At 34.5% G+C, this 21543-nt stretch overlaps 1 protein-coding gene across 1 annotated transcript in view; it reads left to right on the forward strand.

The window, feature by feature from the left end:
* The window catches only part of LOC129228284 (zinc finger MIZ domain-containing protein 1-like), a 141817-nt gene that overhangs the window by 33771 nt on the left and 86503 nt on the right, over positions 1–21543 (forward strand). The window contains exon 4 of the mRNA XM_054862959.1: positions 6155–6260. Within this exon, the coding sequence (XP_054718934.1) occupies positions 6155–6260 (106 nt within the window). The remainder of the gene's footprint in view (positions 1–6154; positions 6261–21543) is intronic.

Below are 21543 nucleotides of genomic sequence, written 5' to 3' on the forward strand. Positions count from 1 at the left end.
TTCCTGTGTTTGTCTCAGTTATTTGGATCATAAATTATTTGAAGGCGTTCAATAATTGAAATGTCTATCAGAAATTTACTGAGAAGTTCATCCAGAACTAGAGATGAGTACCAAGAAAAATTTCACGCCAAAATGTCTTTGTTTACGTTCTGCTTCTACGTCAACAGTTCTTTTCAGTAAAATTTGTCCGACCCAGGGAACCATGAGAATAGTCTGATAATGAAAAAAAAAAAAAAAAAAAATACAACGAACTAGTAGTTATCAAAAAAGATTGTTTTCTTTCCTTTGACGCAAAGCTTTTTCCCCCTCCTCCCGTCGTTATTGAGACATGAGGTCTTAAATTCTGCCGAAGTTAAAGAAAAGTACCAAATTTAAAGGTGTGGCGAGAAATTGAAGGTACCACTCGATTTCAGTCTACATGTGGCATTACAACCCGCCTGGAACACATTGCTTATTTTTCTCATTTGACTGTTTTGATGTCTTATGATTTTATTTTCCCACGTCTGCCTCTGCAGCACCACCGTCGATCGGCTGCTGCTCCAGAGAGCAGCGTCTCCAGGTTGCGTTCATATCCTACGCACACACGCACGCATACACACACACACGCACACACTCATACATTCACACAGACACAAATACATATATACATACACACACCTACACACACAGGCCCACACACTCATGCCTGCACACAGACGCATACATACACATACACTCATGCCTAGACACAAACACACACGCTACATACACGCACACACTCGTGATTGTGAAAAACATTATTTGAATTCAAGACGTCAAAATTCACATTAATTCTATTTTTTATTTTATTTTATTTATTTATTTATTTATTTATTTATATTTATTTATTTATTTATTTATTTGATTATAACACTATGGTTGGTTTCTCAGTAAGCAAATCCGCTGTTGGTCAAGATTTGCATTTTTCCCAAATTTCCACATAAAGCCTATAGTTTGGGGCAAACTTAACCTGGCAGCCTCGCAATACTGTGATTAGGATCTGCATAGTAGGGTGGTTCGAAAAAAAATCGATTTCTTTATTTTGGAATCGCGTTACTTCTCAAAAGTTGTAATTTTGGTATCCTCAATTGGAGAAAAAATATAAAAAAATTCTAAGTTGACATCTTCAGTTCGCGCTTGAGGCTGAAAGTTTGAAAAAATATGCTAAAAAATGAATTTTTCAAAAAGTAAAATTAGTTTTTTTTATATTTTCATAAAGCAACATCCATAAATTGTCAGTATATAGCGTTATTTGAACCTAAAAAAATATTTTATATCTTTTACATAAGATCTTCCGTTTTGCGCATACGCCGGAAATTGGGCTAAAATCTCTTGCCTAATCTAAAGGAGTATGAGCGAACTAAAGATCCTGTATAAAAGCTATAAAATATTTTTAGGTTCAAACTACGCTATATACTGACAATTTATGGCTGTTGCATTATGAAACGAGCTAATGTGTGCATCACATGACTTCCTTTTACTCCAATTTACAGATAATAGTGCCTCGGAGTGCGCAAAGAAGCACTTTAAATAATTTTCACCCCAAGTTTTTTACGAGACGAAACAAAGAAAACGTTTTATACAGATAACTTTTCGAAGTACTGGCAGTGATTCAGTGGTTAACTCCCTAAATATGGCTAAATTGCAACCAGATTTTAAAAAAAAGAAAAAAAAAAGGAACGCCAAATTCGTCGCCAAGTTGGCGACAAAACTTGACGACCAAAAGCTTGGCGATATATTGCCAAGTGTTTGCCAAATTATAGCACCGCTTGAGTTTATATTGAAATTAACAATGATTTCACCCCAAAAAGGTGTAAATAACCCCCTTTGGAACATCCGAATGCAACCAAAAGAGAAGGTGCACAACTAGACCCCACCTGGAGTCTATGTACCAAATTTCAGCTTTCTAGGAATTACCGTTCTTGAGTAATGCGAGATACATACACACATACGCTCATACATACGTACTTACGGAAGTCACGAGAAAACTCGTTGTAATTAACTCGGGGATCGTCAAAATGGATTCTTCAGGTGTCGATATGTTCTTAGGCATGTATCCATGTGTGGTCGGGTTGAAAAAAAAAATCAATATTCATTAGGGGAATATATAATTCAAAATGGAAATTAAGGCCGATTTTTGAGTGAAATTTTTTTCTCGAATACAGCAATACTTCCTTTTTTGTAAAAGGAAGAAAAATACAATATATATATATATATATATATATATATATATATATATATATATATATATATATATATATATATATATATATATATAAATAAATAAATAAATAAATAAATAATAATTTTATTATTTTCTGAAAATTTCAATTTTTAGCATATTTTTTCAAACTTTCAGCCTTATGCGCGAGCTGAAGATGTTAACTTAGAACCCTACTGCATAGCCTTCACAATGTTGCGAAGATAGGTTCTAAAACTTTACATAGTTGAAGGAAAATCTGTTGGTATTAAGAATTGAAAAGACTGAGGTGCCCGGTGAAAATCTTTCGTACAAAAAAACTTATTCGAATATTTATTTACTTTTTTTAATTGATTGATTTCTAGAGCAATGAAGATTGCTTATTGTCATTAATTTGCCCAAGGTCTGACGTTTTTCCTGAATCGTTCGTCTTTTTCAATGGTAGATAACTAGCCACATGTTCATTGTTCGCTTTGTGATTGATAGATAGCGATCGGTTACTTTAGCGTTAAGCAGCCCTTATGTTCTGTTCTAAGACACAGTTAGATACTTTAAGTATGAACTATTCTTTAAATCACATCTCTAACTTGATGATTACTTATACCATATTCAAATGAACTCATTTTGAGTGTTTTCCTCCTTTACTTTGTTTTAAAATGAATAGTTTTTTTTTTAAAGAAATTACGCTTTCTCTTTGTTTTTACTAGACCGTTGTTAATGTTTCTTTGATTTTATTCTTATATGCTAATTATGCAAACTCCTCTGTTCCACTGGCCTCCGAAACCAAGATCCTCCTCCTGGGCGATAGCGTCCATGTCGCCGGAATGAATTTTATTCGTACTCGACCCTCTCGACTTTAGACATCATCTCGACAGTCATTTGAATTTTGACGTCTTGTATTCAAATATTTTTTTTCCATTAATGACTACGGTAGTACTCATTTGTAGAAACAAGAAACACAGCGAATAGTGTAGTATCGTAATTCGTAACTGCGAAAGGTATGACTTGTATTCTAAACGTCTAGAATTTTCTATTCAAGACATCAAAATTCAAATGAATGCCAGGGGCCCCGATGTTGGGTGCTGTGTACAGGATGTTTCTTTCTATTTTTATTTTAATTAATTAATTATTTATTTTTAAACATTATCTTTCTTTATCTAATATTACAACTGAGCACACATCTTACAGCAAAGATCATTGATTTTCTTATGATTGCTTCAGGTATTAAGGCATAACTTGCAAAAAAATTAATATTTATTTCTGTTCTTTCAGTATGACACTTCATTTAATATGAATAAAAAAATAGAAAAGAGTAAAAATTAGGCAAAATTACATGTTTTAGAATTACGGAGTAATAAAACTTGGCTATTCTAAAAGAAAAAACAAGAAGGTTTCAAAAATTAAGAAAAAAGTCATGTTTCCCTGCCTAACTGCTACTTTGATTGCAAAAATTTCTATTTTTCAAAAACAAATACCTTTTTTTCCCCTTAATTTACACAGTGAAACCTCTTCGAGTGGCCACCCATCTTAAGCGGTCACCTCTCTTAACGGCCACTCTTTTGCGGCACGGATTTTTTAGCCCATTGACATAATGTTAAAAACACCCCTCTGAACGGCCGCCAAGTGGGTACATAGATCCCATTTTTAAGGAAAATAAAATTACTTCCTGTTTCTAATCTACAGCCTTTCAGTGCAAGGAGGAGAAGTCTTACTGGTTGTTAACGAATTCCGAGAATTTTGAAGTAAAAATGTTACTTACGCTTATTTTATTAGTTGGTCAGTGTGTGTGTGTGATATGGGTTGCAAACAACTGTCGAAGATCATTTCCATGAATTTCGAACAATGTATTGAAGTTCTTAGCAATATAAGCACGATGCATCGGCGAGAGTATTAATTGAGTACGATTTCGAATTCTTTCCAGCACAAAACAGCGATAGAATGCTCTGTTAAAATTACAGTGCCGACTGAGGGAAACATCTCCTGGTTAATGAGTTTGCGAAAAAAAAAAGCGTTTTTTAATAAAATCTATTATTGATTTGAGATTGGTTTAAGTTAACTAATCAGTTTGCTTGTGCATTATTAACGTTTTTAGAACAAATAAACTTTCAGTGTTGCCAACCTTGGAGATACAATTTAAGGAGCATCTGGGGTGATTTTGAGGAGCAATTTAAAATGTTGCGGAGCAGTTCGGTATTTTGTATAAAAACCAATAAAAATAACTAAAACTACTTGTCTAAAATTGTTTTAAAGCTTCAATAAATCATTTTAAGCACGAGTATAACAATAATTATTTTTAAATTAATGAAACAGCTTTGAACACTATTTCAATCTTTTGAGTATAAGCATCTTTAATTTTCCATAATTGCATGTTCGTTATGATAAAATAGCAAAATTTAAGCTTGAAAACTTTCGGCCGCTTAATGCGGGGCAAAAGAACTTTTTTACGGAGCCGCGGACTTTCGCCATTTTTACGGAGCGACTCCGCAAAGTGCGGAGCAGTTGGCAACCCTGAACTTCTGTGCCTTTCAATCACTAATTTGGTATTTGACCATCTATTTACTGTAATACGTTTTGTAATCATCAACAAGCTAAACTTTCAAATAAAGTTCTTTTGGGAATAATAAATAAAGTCATTGGAAATTCGGATGCAATGACAAATAAATTGGTTAAATATTTACCCTTTAAACTGACAAAACGAATTTGCTATCAATTTCTGGAGAAGAGTAAAAACCTAAGTTACAAATTGTAACCAGTCTTCAAAAAATGTAGACAATAATTAAATAAAATTCTATTTCTCCTTTAGAAAAATCTCAAATTTAATTTTATGGATTAGACTTGCTTAAATTATGTACTGTAGAAATTATTTTGCAACTGTAGCAAAAACCCGTTAAAGCGGCCACCCCCTCTGAACGGTTAAAATTTAACGGTACGGAGGGGTGGCCGCTCAAAGAGGTTTCACCGTAATACATTCATTTGCATTTATACTCTTTAACTTGCGTAACGTCTCGCAACACCTTTTGTCCCTCTGAAAACTACATTGTATTTTTAAGTTTATTTTCACGAAAAATTACGATCTTTTAATGAACTCTTCCGGAAACTATCCTTCTGAGACAATAGTTAAGTTTACAATCCGTATTTTGAAAAAAAAATCTCTTCAACTGTCATCGGTTATTGTTTCCAAAAATGTTTTATCTCCTCTTTCCTATCACTCTTAAAATTTTTTTTTTTTCTCTTTTATATTTTTCTACCTTGTAGAAATTATGAGGTTCTCTTCTAGCGTCGTCTTCAATCATAACCCTATACCGTTCAGGATTCAATTCAAACACAAAGTGGGACTGCTTTGCTGCTTTTACACAAAATTCAGTGTTGTAAAATTTACCACTTCATAAAACTATGTACCTTAAAATTAGCCAGTCCTTTGAGAAACTTTGGTAAAAACTAAAAAACTGGCTCCTTCATAATTTTTAAGTTTAACAAACGCGCCTGAAAACAAATTCTACTTTTAGAAAAAAAATTCATCAAAAAATGCGGTGGAAATTCCTAACCGTGTTTTTTCACCTCAAAAATAAAGACAAATCGCAAAAATATTTTTTTTTCTGCTTTTCACAAAATGCGGAGGCGAAAATAAAAACATCCTTCTGCCCTTGCCGGGATAAGCATGGGGTTCATCATGAGAGGAGTACGTGCTACTGAGAAAAGTAAAATTGTAAAGAGAAATAATTAAGGGGCCCAGTGTATTTTTGACTCAGGATTTCATGCATAAAAATGTCACACTCGCTACTATGGATATAGCATGAAATTATGTCTTACGCAATAAAAATTGTTTCGAAGACTTAGAATGCAACAACACAAAGGAAAATATTTTCATTTATTTTAAGAATTCCGTTTTGTGATCAGCTTTCTGAGAGTACTGACTATAGTGTGTCTCCGTTGCAGGTGGTGAGCCAAGTGTCTGCTAAACCCGGGTTCGACCTCGATCTCGGCTACCGGCTGCTTGCGGTGTGCGCAGCTCACAGGGACAAGTTCTCGCCCAACACTGCTTGTGAGTATACCACCTAAACCTTAGTATTTTTAACACCTTTCTTGCCCCCCCCCCCCCGAGAATCGCCCTACTACAGAATAACCACCATATGAAATTACTCAAACTTCCAGTCAACAAATATATATATATATATATATATATATATATATATATATATATATATATATATATATATATATATATACATATGTACAGTTGGCTCTCTGTTTAACGACTTTCAAGGGACCACAAAAAATCGTCCTTAAGTAGAAAACGTCCTTAAATAGAGCGTCGTTAAACAGAGAGCCAACTATATACATATATTAAACAGTCTTTTGGTTCGCCTGTATATTTACAAATAACGTATGGTGAATTTTCTCGCCAACTGGCTTGTGCCCATGTTATGGTTCCACGTTATGATAATTTCGTAATTTACTCGTAAATCTTATGATAATTTTGTTCTTAAAATTGGAATAGAAAAAGAACCACGTCGAATTTTCGAAAAATCGCTTCGAGGTGCACACCCCCATGCTGCAAACTAACTTTGTGCCAAATTTCATGAAAATCGGCCGAACGGTCTAGACGCTATGCGCGTCACAGAGATCCTAACAGACAGACTTTCAGCTTTATTATTAGTAAAGATAAAGATTGCAATATAAAATTGAACAAGAAAGAACGAAAATTTGGAAAAATACTAACATACCCTGAGGCCTCATCAGGGGGTTACTCCCTAAGGGTAGGGGGTAAACATTTAGATGTTTCGTGAGTGCTGCTGGTGAAATTGCCTAAGAAAGCAGTAATAGTCCCCGACATCTCACAAGCAATAGGGATTACCGAAAGTCGAGAATATAAACATGACAAGAAGTAATTAAATTGAACATTTACAAACTAAAAATACAAGCTTTATAGAAAGTTAATTAGAACAGTTTCATAACTAAATTAAACTACAAGAGATAAATTCACAATTGAACTCAATAGCAAAAGAAAGAACATGTAAAATCCAAATCCATGGAATAAACAGAATGACCTACTGCTTCTCTTCCATAAGCTTGCAAATGAAATTTTCCGTACGATGCTCCGGATATTGGTTTTCAGTAGGGTTGCAGTTAAATTTTGAATCACTGACTTCAGATTTGTTTTATTATTTCAGATTTTTTTATATCTAGTAATTTGTGAGATAATTATATTTTTGAACACTTTTTTGCTAACATAACTGTGAAAATGAATTAAAGAATATACTTCAAAATCAAAATCATTACCTTTATCATACAAAGCTATACTGGGATATTTATTATTTAGTTGAATGTTGAGATCTAGGAACTTAACTGACTCATCCTTATTTGTCTGTTTCAACAGTAGTTCCTTTGGGTAAATTTCTTTATATAAATTGTGAAAATCAATGTTGTTAAAGATGATGATGTCATCAATATATCTAAAAGCTTCTATAATGTTGTTTATTAAAAAGACAAAAATTTAAAATTTATATTATATATATATATATATATATATATATATATATATATATATATATATATATATATATATATATATATATATATATATATATATATATATATATATATGTACTTACTGATAAGCCAAAACATTATAACCACCCAGTCAATAACACGTTGTGCCACCTTTGGCCTGCAAAACATTTGCGACACGCCTTGGCATGGATACCACAAGCTCTTGGTAGACGTCTGGAGAAAGGATTGTACCCAATGTTAATGCAGCGGTCACGCAAAAGTGAGATTTCTTGACATCGGGGTGTTTCAGCTCTGAGCTGCGTTCCGTGAAATCCCAAATGTACTCGATAGGATTTAAATCCGGTGAACTTGGTGGCCAGGGCATTAATTGGAATACTTCATCATGCTGCTGGGTCCACTCCAACCCAATTATAGCCTTGTGACACATGACATTGTCCTGCTGGAAAATGCCATCTCCAGTAGTGAAGACCGACGCCATGCAAGGGTGCACCTGATCTGCCACGATGTTCAGACAGTCCACAGCCTTCATGATATGTTCTACTACAACCAAGGGTCCCAGAGCCAACCAGGAAAAGTCCCCCAGACCATAATAACCCTACCATCAGCCTGTTTACGACCAACGGTACAAACCTGGAGCAACTGTTGACGTAAGACGGCCTGACACAACCATCCATGTGATGAACCAGAAATCGTGATTCGTCGGACCAGGCAACTCTCTTCCAATCATCCAAGGATCAGTCTCGGTGTTCTTGCTCCCACTGCAGGCGTAGTAGTCCAGTCAAATTAGGTCATGACCCAGACATTCAAAAAAAAGAATGTGCACCTATACCAAGTTGTTCAGTATCATGAGGAGATAACGTACCAAAAAGTCCCAAGAGTTTGAGCGTCGGGTTTGCGAGTTATGGGGGGGCAAAGAGGGGGCTCAAAATGCAGATTATTGCTTTATTTCAGCTGTATTTCCAACACTATTCGTTTTAATGAAAGGGTGATTGAATAAAAGTTGAATATGGTACATATAACTAATATTACAAGTAATATTTTTTGCAAAGATTTTTGCAGATGGGGGGGGGGAATTCCCCCCCCCCCATTTTTGAGATATGCATTGTACAAATGAAAAAGTTTCCTTGCTCGTGTTTTATTGTTTTTAAAATAACATTTTTTGAGTACATTCCCTTTGCTACCCCTCCTCCTCACCCCCCCCCCCCATGTTAATGAAATAACAGGCTTAATCGGGTCAAAATACAAATTTTTGACGTGTTTCTCAGACATTTCAATGTCTATTTCTGACAAATATTATACCAGATTAAATTGAATGCAGGGAAATTTTTTAAAAACATGATCCAGATTTAGGTTTCATGTGGTTTTTAGCTTTGTCTTGTTCCTCACCATGTGTTTCCGTAGTTTGAACGACTCGTTCAAAAATGTTTAGTTTTGATAATTGAAATACTTTACTTCCTTATTATTCAGTCTTCAAAATTTCATAAAAGGTTTTAATTTCCTGGTTATTTGTTGATAAAACCACGTCTTTAACTCTTCATTGGCCGAGTTTATAAGACGCTGGATTTTGTATGAATGCCGTTTAACTTCTTAGTTAGAATTTCATAATTTAAATAATGGGAATTATATGCTTGTGACAAAAACACATATTTAGTGTGTCACTTTTTTCCCGATTTTATTTCACGTTCTACATTTTCTGCCATTTTAGCTCATTTATCTTTTGCTAACATTATAGTCATACATTCCGGACAAATTTTTCAGGACCACGAAAGAATGTACCGCAATGCGGCTTTTTCAACATTTTAATTTTGCTCTTCAATTTCATTTGTAAGCAAAACTTTCACAGAAATACCTTAATTTGGAGACAAAAAGGTTTTTACATTCTTTTAAAATAGTACGTTAATGGAAATGAAAGTTCAAAAGTGTAAACCTACATTTTTCTTGAAGTAAACAGAAAATATATTTATGTTATGTCCCCAAGAAAAACAGAAGCGGGTCGGATTGAAATGTAAAAAGATAAGAACAGACGTTAAACACACTTTGCCGAACTTTGACTGTACAAGCGATACAAGAATTGATTATTCATCAGCATTCGATTGATTATTAGTCTGAAATACTGAAAGATTATGAACGATCTCAATTAAAAACGTTGAGCGAAAATAGTACACTGAACTTCCGTAAATGATCGAATCCAAGTGTCAAAAATTGATGGCTACTTTTAGAACCGAAGCAGCACCGCTAGGGACATACTTGTTAGTATTTCAACCACAGGAAGGGAGGGGGGTGGAGATTTGCAAGTATAATCTTTGCTCTTGCCAAAAAAAAGGTTTTTAAAAAATCAGAGATTCTTTGTCATTTCCTTTTTTAAATGAAAGTAAAATATTTGTAATTTTTTCTTAAACCTTTTCAGAAATATAACATATTATACATTTGGAAGCAAAAGTCTTTGTTTTTACTTTTGAAAATGTTCCAAGGAAAAAAGCAATTCAAACTTGAAAAATGCCAAAAATTACGTTCGAAAATCAAAACAAACATCGTTTAAATGAGTTCTTTCCTATGGTGCATTTACTTTTTTTTCTGCACTCAACAGAGGTTATAGAAATAGAAGCGGCAAATCTGCAAAGTGAAGAGAAAACATAAATTAATTTTATAGAAGACTTTAAGCAGGCCCCGATTAACCTCTGAAGTGGGAAAGCTCCTTCTCATTTCAGGGCCTCACAAATTCTGTGTTGGAAATTTTTCTAAAAATTCAACGCACATTTAAATAAAATTCACTGTTGCTAGACACAGCAAAATTCAGATCAATGTTTAACCTCTCCTCCTACCCGACTGATAGAATTTTTGTAAATTACATACGTTTTCACTGAAATTCTAAACAATAAAGGGTCGTTAGTTGCTGAAACAGATTTGTCCTGTCACAAAATTGTTATGAAAGTACATTGTAATAGTTCGGCCAAATTTGATAGAACCAGTTCTAATGTTTGCAGTACCTTTAAAAGCTGAATCTGGAATTTTTAAGCAGTTTTTCAGTAATTTTTGGGCTTCCTGAAAGTTCTGAGGGGGAGCTCTAGCTTCCCGAGCCTTTTGGGTAATCAAGCCCTGCGCTTACGGCGCAACGTCTTACCTTTCAGATTTCAGAAACTAACCTTTTCTATACATTCAACATTCATTCCGACATCCGATTCACACTGAGACCCAAAAAACAGACGTACAGAGCAGTACCTACAATGCAAAACTGCAATCGCTAGACCACCAAATTTTCTTCTATTTTTGTCCTTCAAATTTTTAGAACCGATGTGTGTGTGTGTGCTTTCGTTTCTATATTTTAAAACTTTGAGGATTCCTAATAATTATATATATTTCTGTGCATAGTATATTTTATTATTAAAAGGAATTTGTTTCAAATTCACAACTTGGTGACTCCTGTTAAACTATTTTTATTAATTAAGGTTCGCTAAAGTTCATAAGTAATACTATGTGTTGAGTTTCTCTATATATAGTTCCTCAAATTTTCACTAAAAGATTACAAAAACATTTTCAGCTTTTAAATTTGAAGTATTGGTTTTTATTTAGTTTCTTAAAGTTTTTTGGTTTAAAGCCCCCCCCCCTTCACCGCCCTCCCTCCCCAACAGACCCCCGCATTGCTGGGTCTGCGAGTACGTAGATTCGAGCCTGCGTACAGGAGAATTAAATTTCAATGCCATTTTGACGCCATTTTAACTTATAACTGAAAAAAAAAACACTTTAAATACAGGATTACTATTAATATTCTTAGTATAATATCCATCGGCAAAAATAAATCTATGAAATGTCATATTCTATAGCACTTCTTTAAAAAATCCAAAGAGAATGCACTTCGGAATTTTTTTCTTATTCGATGAATAAATAAGTGTCAACGTTATTTGGGATTCAGATACGTATGATTAGGCCCGTCATTTCATTTACTCATGGGAGGGGGGGGGCAAAGGGAATACACTGGAAAATGTCATAAAAAATAATAAAATACCTGCAATGAAACTTTTGCATTTGCACAATGTATATATCTCAAAATCCGAAGGGGAGGGTGCGGGGGGGGGGGGTCAACTCCCCCCTTAATGACGAATGTGTGTAAGAATAGTACTTGCAGTGTTTGTAATTTGTTCCATATTCAACTTTTATTCAATTACCGTTTCAATAAAATGAATAGTGTTGGAAATACAGCTGAAATAAAGCAATAATCTGCATTTTGAGCCCCCTCTTTGCCCCCCCCCATAACTCCCAAACCCGACGCTCAAACTCTTGGGACTTTTTGGTACGTTATCTCCTCATGATACTGAACAATTTGGTATAGGTGCACATTCTTTTTTTTGAATGTCCAGGTTCGGCCCTTTTTCGACCTAATTTGACTGGACTAGTAGTTGGCGATGACGATTGATCAATAGAGGCACACGAGTAGGACGTCTGCTGCGCAGTCCCATATCCAACAGTGTCCGCTGAACTGTGTGTTTGGAAACACTTTCACTCGCAACTGCATTATATTGAGCTGTCATTTGATCAACTGTCTGCCTCCGATTACGGGACGCGGGAGCGTCCCGCCCCGCCAAGGAAACCAAACGTCAGCAGCCAACAGAAGCAAATCCACCGCCAAAGACGAAAGGAAATAAAAGCGACCAAGACCAAGATTACACGACAGAACAAGTTGGGGTTTTTTGGGTTTTTCACCCCTCTGTATCTGGGCCCCATGAAGACCCCCGGAGTTGATTTTTGGTACACTCAGTCTCTAGGGGCCCCTGAGTCCGTAAACCAAAATACAATCCCCTGGACCATCAGGGTTAGGAGGTATTAAAGTTATAAAATCGCTGTTCAAAAAAGTTTTCGCTTTCTTTGACAGGGCTACAGCCCAAACGAAAAAAGGAATCAAGCTGAAATTTCGCACACACATTCCTTGTGCCCTACTGATGTGCCTTTTGATCCCCTCCCCTTCCCCCCTCGTTTTTACCCCCCGAATTGTACCTTCCCGGGGTTCTATCACAGCCTCCCGGGGGGCTACGGTAATGATTTTTTGTATACGTATTCTTGGAGGGCCGTATCAACCCCCAGGGACATCATGGGCCGGAGAAATTGAAGTTTGAAAATCACTAATTTTTCCCTAAATTCTTATGTACTTACTCTCAGCTCATAGGGTTTGTTTATCTCGGACTGCAATTGCAAGGTTAGAACAGATCTAACAGTTATTCCAAAGTTGTCTTAGGAAATGAAATTCAATCAAGACTAAAACATATCCAACAGTTGCAACTAGACGTTAAATCGCGGATGTCACAAATTTGCCACAGCGACTGCGCATGCGCGCACACTTAGAATCTGAAAACAGAAAGCCCAATGAGCTATGTTGTTTGTTTATACTAAAGCAGACATGGGCGTCGGAAGCGGGGGAGCTTGAGCTCCCTCTATAATATTTCAGACCGGCTCAGCTCCCCCGGAAAAATTTTAACTGTATAGCTTTTTTCAGACATTGTCTACCTCAAACCTGATTTCAAAAATGAGTTCTACCTTTTTTTAGGAATTTCCACATAATAACCAACAAAGAAAAGCGAGAGATGGAGTGGTCAGTACGGTCAGTACATTTGGGTTTCCCTCTTTTCAAACCTCTCGATTCCCGAAAGAAAAAGAAAAGTATTAAAGACAAGTTATCTACATAGGGGTGTTTTCCGCCCTCTCCACTTTGAGCTCGTCTTTCTAAGTGTATTACACATTACACTGTAGCTCAGTTTATGTTCTTATTTTTGCATTCCATTTGTATTTCACACTTTCACTAAAAAGAGATAATCGTGAGCCAGTTTTGTATTTAAATATGAAAGTGCTCCAGACACGTATCAAAAAGAAGGTTTCTAAGGTAAACAACTTACTCAGTTTTAGCTTTACAGAGACTTATCTCATTTTAAATAATCTGACCTTCCGGACGCTATCTAAAGAATCTCGGGCGAATCCTTTTAAATTCGTTGATTAAAACAAACTTGCAAAATATGAAACGAAAGTTAAATTAAAATACTGAGTGTTCATATAATATTTTTGTTTATTGCAATTATTAAAAAAAAAGAGAAAAGAAAGAAAGAAAGAAAAAAAACAATGCTGAGGAAGAAAAGTCTTTTATTTTTTTCATTTCTTCGTAAAAAGTTCAGCCCCGACCAAAGAAAAATCTTTGGTCGGGGGGGGGGGGAGGGATTATGATCTTATGTTTCGGGTGTTAAATTGCACGTTTCGATCAAAAGATACGATCAGATTGCGAAAATATCATTATTCGATGGTCTATCGAAACCAAAAGTGATCTTCTGTCAGGGGACATAGACTAAAAGCATGATATACATATTCTTCGAACAAATTTTTAAAATTCTATAAAAATTATATTTATTATTTTTGATTGAAAATATTGTCAGAAGAAACAACCTAAATCAGCAACATACCCAGAAATTACTCTTGCGGATACATATCATTGCTGTGATAAAAAAAAAATAAAAAAAAAAAAAAACCCACACACACACACACACAAAATTTACAGAACTATCCCACGGCAGAAACTAAAAAAAAAAAAAAAACCTTTTTATCCATTATTTTGTTATATTTAAACCGTGAGGGATTGATTTTTTCATGAAGTTAAAAATTTGCAAAGACAAATATAATTTAAAGAATTCTAAGGTACTACGACACAGAAACAAAAATTCTTACTAATCAAAATCGGTGAAATCTCCATTAGAATATTTATGAAGAAAAAAAAAAACTTTAATAACTGTAAACACTGTTACGATGCGGTGCGAGTATATTGAAAACATTTTTTTTTTTTTTTTTAACGTTTAGACTTTATGAAGTTGCATTTCTCCTTCTTTTTTTGTGTTCTCAAAATTAAGCGGTTTTTTTTTTTTTTTTTGTCACAGATATGTTTTCATGCTAAAAAATGCATGTCGAAGAGAGCACTCGAGCACCCCTCAAACTGTTTGAGGTTCTGGGAAACTTTTTCATATCCATTTTCACGATTAAAAATGTTCCTTTTCACTTATCATTCTTAGAAAAAAGCACCAACAATATTTCATAGTTTCTCTGAAGCACTTTTACTAACATTTATCTGAACTATTCAACGAACGTTTTGTTTAAACACATTTCAGGCGCACTGTTTCTCTTCTCCTCTGCTTCTAGTTCTCATAAAAGAAAGTCTTCTAAATGCCACGCTGCAAAAGCGCTCCCCTACATCCTAAATTATTAAAAAGCGTTGCAATGTTCGTTTTTAGAGAGCGATTTCCTGAAAATTCCCAGAAGAAAACCCATGACTGAACACCTTGCCCTCCACAATATGGTAGATTATATAATATTCCGTTCAATTTCAAAACATTGCTATGCCTCTAACGTTAACAAATATGACCTATCTCGAATACTTTTCGGAGAGCGACACCCGAAACTCCTCTCTGATATCAAAAAAGAAGGATGAAAATTCAGTTTTTAAAACTACAATTTCTAAAACTTCAAGGGAAAGGAATCTTTTCCAATAACCTCATTGAGAAACGCTCTCTAAGACTTCAATTTCTAAAAAATTCCAGAGAGCCATAGAACCTCCCCCTTTCCCTGATATTATTGAAGACTGTCTTCAATTGTGTTTTTGGAACTTCAATTTTGAAATATTGGGAAAGAGATGTAAATCGATCGAGGACAATCCTTGAGTCATATCATTTTCCCTAACGTCATAAATATGGTCTGAATTCGCGCTTTAAAGACATAAATTCCGAAAAATATCCAGGGAGAGCATTCGAACATTTTCTCCCCTTAACATTACCAAAGACCGTCTAAACTACGTTTTTAGAACTAAGATTTCGGAAATTTTCCGGGGCTGAAGCCCCAGGACCCCCCTATTGATATGTGCTTATCTTCGAGAACTGACCGACCGCCTTCCAAAAAAACCAGAAGTTTTATCACCTCATTCTCTCCATATACTATATTGAGGCGGTGAGAAGCAAGAGGATGTAAGTAGCAAAATTAAAAATTTGGAGATAACCAGTACAGGGATTTGGAGATAATAATAGAGGAACCTTTCCTCTGTCTTGGGGTGAGAGATAATACTAGTAGCGCTGGTTGGTGCTGCTGTACAGCATGATTTAGAAAAAATATTAATGAATGCTTACCTGAGACGTTATCTTTAAACGCGTTTTACTCAAAACTTGAAGATGTCCACTTACATCCCTTTGTTTCTCACTGCCTCAATTTATATATTAGATATGATTGAAAACATAACTGGGAAAAAGGGAGAAAGACGAAAGGATCGACAATCATTTCAAATAAGAAAATTTTTTCAAGTGCTCCCCGCCCTTTCCCGCCAAAAAAAAAAAAAAAATCTGGTGGCGCTACTGCTACTGTCCCTTGGATCCCTATCATAAGCCCCAGCTCCCCCTACGTTTATATACTTCCTACGCCTCTGAAAGCAGAGAAACAAATTAATGAATGAGATTAGAATGCTGTCCCCCCTCCCCGCTAAAGTTTTGCCGATACAAAATTTCCTTCCCCCTCTTTTTCAGCTTTTATATATTTATGGAGGGAAGAAATTTTAAATGTCGGCGCGAAACTGGGGTTAAACCATTACAATATTTTACGTAACAAATTAAATGAAACTGTACGCATATGAATACGGCACATATAACTTTTTAATTGAAAGCGAAAAATAACACTTTTTTATTGGTTTGCTTATTTTCTAAATTAATGGATTTTTCACAAACAACACATAATGAATTGAAAATATATGAAATACGTGTGTGGATATCCGTGCTTTGTAGTAATTTGTTAGCTGAAAAAAATTTTGCAATTAATTTAAGCAAGACTTTTAATGAGCTTAGTCCGCACGCAACATGCGCATTCGCTATGGCAAATTTGCGATATCCGCGATTTGACATCGAGTAAAGTTGTATAGATCTTCTGACACATTCAAATTTAAAATATTTAATGACTTAGTTTTTTTTTTTTTTTTTTTTTTTTTTTTTTTTTTTGCGCTTGGTAATAACATGTGCTATTTCGTTTTTTAAATGAACTTTTAAACAAAACTAGGTATTAAACAAGACAAAGACTTCTATCAAGAAAAAGGTAAGTCACCAAACAATTAAAATTATCCCATAAAACGTAAAATAATCCACGATTTAAGAAAAAATGTAATTAAACAAGAAAGTGAAAAGCTAGATTAAAATAGCCCTCAAGCTGTAAAACATTTTAAAGAAACCTTCATGAAAATGTTGAATAATCTGTCAGATAAAGAAACTGTAGTAGAATTTATTGCGAAGTTGTAAAATACTCGAAAACAATATAATTTAAAATATAGTATTTTACTATCCAAGAAGTTCTCTTTGTACAGAGAGGATACAAGAATTGCAGTAAAATTTAAACCGTCCAATTCTAGCAAAATGAACATAGAATCTTAATAGTCAGAAAATAACTTAACGTAAAATTAGGCTAGCCATTATTGTTCCTTAAAAACACAAACCAGCGTTGTTTCAATTGAATATTTTCTGACTTGAAGTTCTCAATTCTAAAAATACAGACAAAGTAATAATATCAATGAAAAAGATGTGATATCTCATCAAAAACAACCCTGTTGTAAAAAAGAAAACCTTTAACTTTTCCGCACAAAAAAGAAAACCTGCATCCTAAACCCCAAAACCCTCAGCCATAAAAAGTTATGATATCTAGTTTGCCCGCCAAGTATCTGCCAAACTATCATCCTCCCTCTTCTCCTCTTTCATCACAGCTACTTCCATTAGAACCTCCTCCCACCTTCAACTCCTCAGAAATATGGATCGATCTTTTAAATTGTTTATCTTATTTGGCGGGAAGCTTTTCAAAGTGAAGTGGTTGCTTGGTGAGCAAAAAGCTTTCCGCCAAACAATATAAACAATTTAAAAGATCTATCCATATTTCTGAGGAGTTGAAGGTGGGAGGAGGTTCTAATGGAAGTAGCTGTGCATAGGCGGATTTAGGACTGAGTTCTTGGGGGGGCAGGATTTTTTTTTTTTTTTTTTTGAACAAGATTTTTAATTGCCCTCCCCCTCCGATGCTTTTGCCTGTTTTCTGTGATGCGTAAGGCCATTCTTTACTTTTTTATGTGTCGTTTTCATTACTGTGTGTAATCATGCTGTCCTTTTTAAATTGACCTTAAAAGAGAGGGGGCTGGTATTAAGAGAGTGACGCAGTGCTCCCTTTTAAGTGGGATATAGAATATCTAAAGTTTTAGGGGGGCCCGGGGGTTACTCCCCCGGAGGAAATTCTGCATTTTGAAGTCTTATAAGGGTTAATTGGAAATAATAGGCAAATATATATATATATATATATATATATATATATATATATATATATATATATATATATATATATATATATATATATATATATATATAAAGTATTACGCTTTAAAAGTGCTTCGTGATGCAAGTTAATACTTTAAAGAAATGGTGCCCGATTAAGAGAATAGGTATCAAGAGAGTAACATACTACCCATTTGAACAATTCTTAATTTATACACTTGATAAGAAATAAAATTGAAGCACTCTTTGCTTAGGAGTTTCAAAGACTTGTCTAATAATTTTCAAGGTTTGGTTGGTTAGATTGGGGTTTTGGCTCAAGAGCCCTTGTAGGTTTTACTGCGCCAATTCTTTTCAGGGATTTTAGAACCTATTAATAATTTGCACTTTCCAGTCTCTGAAAATTTCCTATTCAAAAAAGAAAAAAATCATGATATTTTTTTGTTATAAGATTTTGGAAGATAAGTTGTTACTATATAAACTCCTCGCAAAATTGGGGGGCATTGTCCCCTTTGTCCCCCCCTATAAATCCCCCCATGCTCTTCTGAACTATTCAAAAACGAAAAAAATAATGATTTTTTTTTTTTAATTTTTGGAAGATGTGTTGTTGCTACATAAAGTCCACCCAAAACTGGGGGGGCATTGCCCCCCTGTGACCCCCCATAAATCCGCCCATCTAGCTGTGATGAAAAAGGAGAAGAGGGAGGATGATAGTTTGGCAGATACTTGGCGTGCAAACTAGATATCATAACTTTTTATGGCTGAGGGTTTTTGGGTTTAGGATGCAGGTTTTCTTTTTTGTGCGGAAAAGTTAAAGGTTTTCTTGGTGGGGAAATTTTTACAACAGGGTTATTTTTGATGAGATTTTGTTTCACCATGCGGCCTAGTCTGCGACGTCTCTCATCTTTGATGACGCGTTGCCGTCTGACACCTTTACGTCTACTGTTGGTTTCACCGTCGCATAAGTACTAACAATGATTGATCATGTACAACCTATCAGTCTTGCAGTTTCTGAGACACTCGTTTCGAGTCTTCGGACCATCACAATCTGCCCTCTATCAAATTCGCTGAGATCGTTACCCTTTCTCATAATTCACCTGGGTTTTGAGGTGAAATAATGATTGCTGAGACAATATTTTTTTTCTTCCTCATTTTGAAGTTTGAATAAATTAATTAATTTATTTTTTCTTGGCTACGGGAATGATAAGTAAACTCGGATTACTTTATTCTTAACAGAAAAAAATAGCACTGCAACCGATTTGTAATAAAATTATTTATTTAAAAGGACATGTTATTATTTAGTTATTTGTATTATGAAGTATTCCGTTTTTAAAAATTTTTGACAACGGTTGAAGAAGGAAACTCGTGGCGCTTCAATTTACTCAAAAGAAAGAACAAACGTAAATTGAATAAAATTTACTCTTTTTCTGTGCTTTTTATTTTTGATCTTTTTTTAATTCTTTTTCGAAACCGATGAAAAATTTTTTTTCTAAGAAAAAAAATGTAGTGGCTGCATTGTTTGAAAGGAAAAAATACTTTCCTTGTTCTTGTTATTATTATTATTATTATTTTAACGTTTTTATTTCATGTGATGAGAGAGGAATATTTTGTTTGAAATCAACTGTCAATGTAAAAAAGAATGTTTGACATAATTTGCATTTCTTGCTAATTAAGAAAGTAGGCTCGTTTAGTTCTGAACGGAACTTCTTGTTTGTTCTTCCAAGGGTTCATTCCGGCCGTTGTCAGGGGCGTAGAGCGAACTCGGTGTGAGTGGACAAACACAGCGGTGCATCGGCACACAGGCAGCGGTCGGTCGATTCGCTCGCTTTTCCGTCCCGGTATTTTGATACTTCCTCGCGACGCATGTCCTCTCCGTCCATTGCCATGGCAACGGGGGAGTCAAGTTCGTGAAAACGGAAGCTCTCTTACGTCTTCGGATCTCTCTCTTTTCTCACGCGCGGAAAGGTAGAAATGGATTTGCATTTCGACTTAGATTTGAGTATTATAAGTAGTGATGTGGATTGGGTACATACCCAGCGGTTAGGTAAATATTTTTTGGGTATTTACCCAAGGCCTGGGTAAATACCCAAAAACTGGGTATTTTACGAAAAAATGCAAAAAGTGAATGAGAATTTTTTTTTTTCAAAATCTAAATATGAAATAATTGGTAAAACTGATACATACATATGTATTACACAGTTTGTAATATTTTTAATTGAAAGACTTGATGAAATTATGAAAGAAACATATTGTGAACCAAAGAATCTTTCTTTTCAATGTCATAATTGGAGAAGTATAAGCAATTCAATGATGAACTTGGAAGAATAAACAGAGAAGTTATTAAGACTATGATGTTATTTATTTATTTTATTGCTGTTTAAGTGATACAGAGAATATAGCAAATATAGAAACAGTTTTCACATTAATAAGGGAAAAAAAATCAAAATATTGTTTTCTGTTGCCTTGCGCATTTGCTCCCCGGTACTTCATGATGAAAATTTATTCAAACTATTTTTAATACGCCCAATTAGTGATGTAGGATGGGAAGATAAATATTTTTTTTTTCGGTATTTATCCGAAGGCAGGGTAAATCCCCTAGAAATTGCGCATTTTGCAAAAAAAAAAAAAAAAAAAAAATTAAGTGGTATCAAAAGGCGATGATTTTTTTTAAAACATAAACCAAAAAAGGAATGATTAAAAATATAAAACTTTATGTATTATAATTTTTTTAATTAAAGGCTTAATGAAATCTAAGGCTTAATGAAAAAGTGATATGCAGAATACGCGTGAACACTTGAACTAGGTTTGGAGGAAATTTCTGTAAAAGATATACAGTGGCTGCCAAAAGTGTTCGTACACCTTGAAATTTTGTAGTAAAACCAAAATAACGCAAAACTGAATTCGAATATGAAGTCCAATTTTTTTTTTCACATCATTCCTATGCCATTCTGAATAAAACCCAGCAGTTTTTTTCAAAATATTGCCAGATTTTATTTTTGAAATTTTTCAAAAAACAAAGAGACAGAGAAAAAATACGCCACAAAAGTCATCGTACACTGAAATATTTTCGAATAAATTCATGATTAAATTTATCATATGTGGTTTTTTTTATTGTTTTTGCATTGTAATGACACTGTAAAGTCATTTGCCTTTCTTTTTTTGTTTATTTATTCCCCAATATTCTGCTTATTATTTTTAAATGGCAGGTATGCGTAGAAAACAACAAACACGATTCGAAATTTGATTTTTTTCTCATCCCAGTAGACATAAATTGGTTTAAAATGTCTCTAAATTAGTTAATTTATACCATTCTATAGTGAAGTGCTTGATAAAATGATTTAAAGACAAGAATCGGATCGAAAACAAGGAAAGAACAGGTCAACGGGCAAACTTAACAAAGCGTGATCGGAGGTTTACAGTTAAAAAAATTATGAAAGATACACATTTGAGTGCTGAAAAAGTTTCTACAGAATTGAATGAAACATTTTATGTTTAATTTTCACCTAAAATTGCTCC

Source organism: Uloborus diversus, chromosome 1 (assembly GCF_026930045.1).
Source record: "Uloborus diversus isolate 005 chromosome 1, Udiv.v.3.1, whole genome shotgun sequence".
NCBI lineage: Eukaryota > Metazoa > Arthropoda > Arachnida > Araneae > Uloboridae > Uloborus > Uloborus diversus.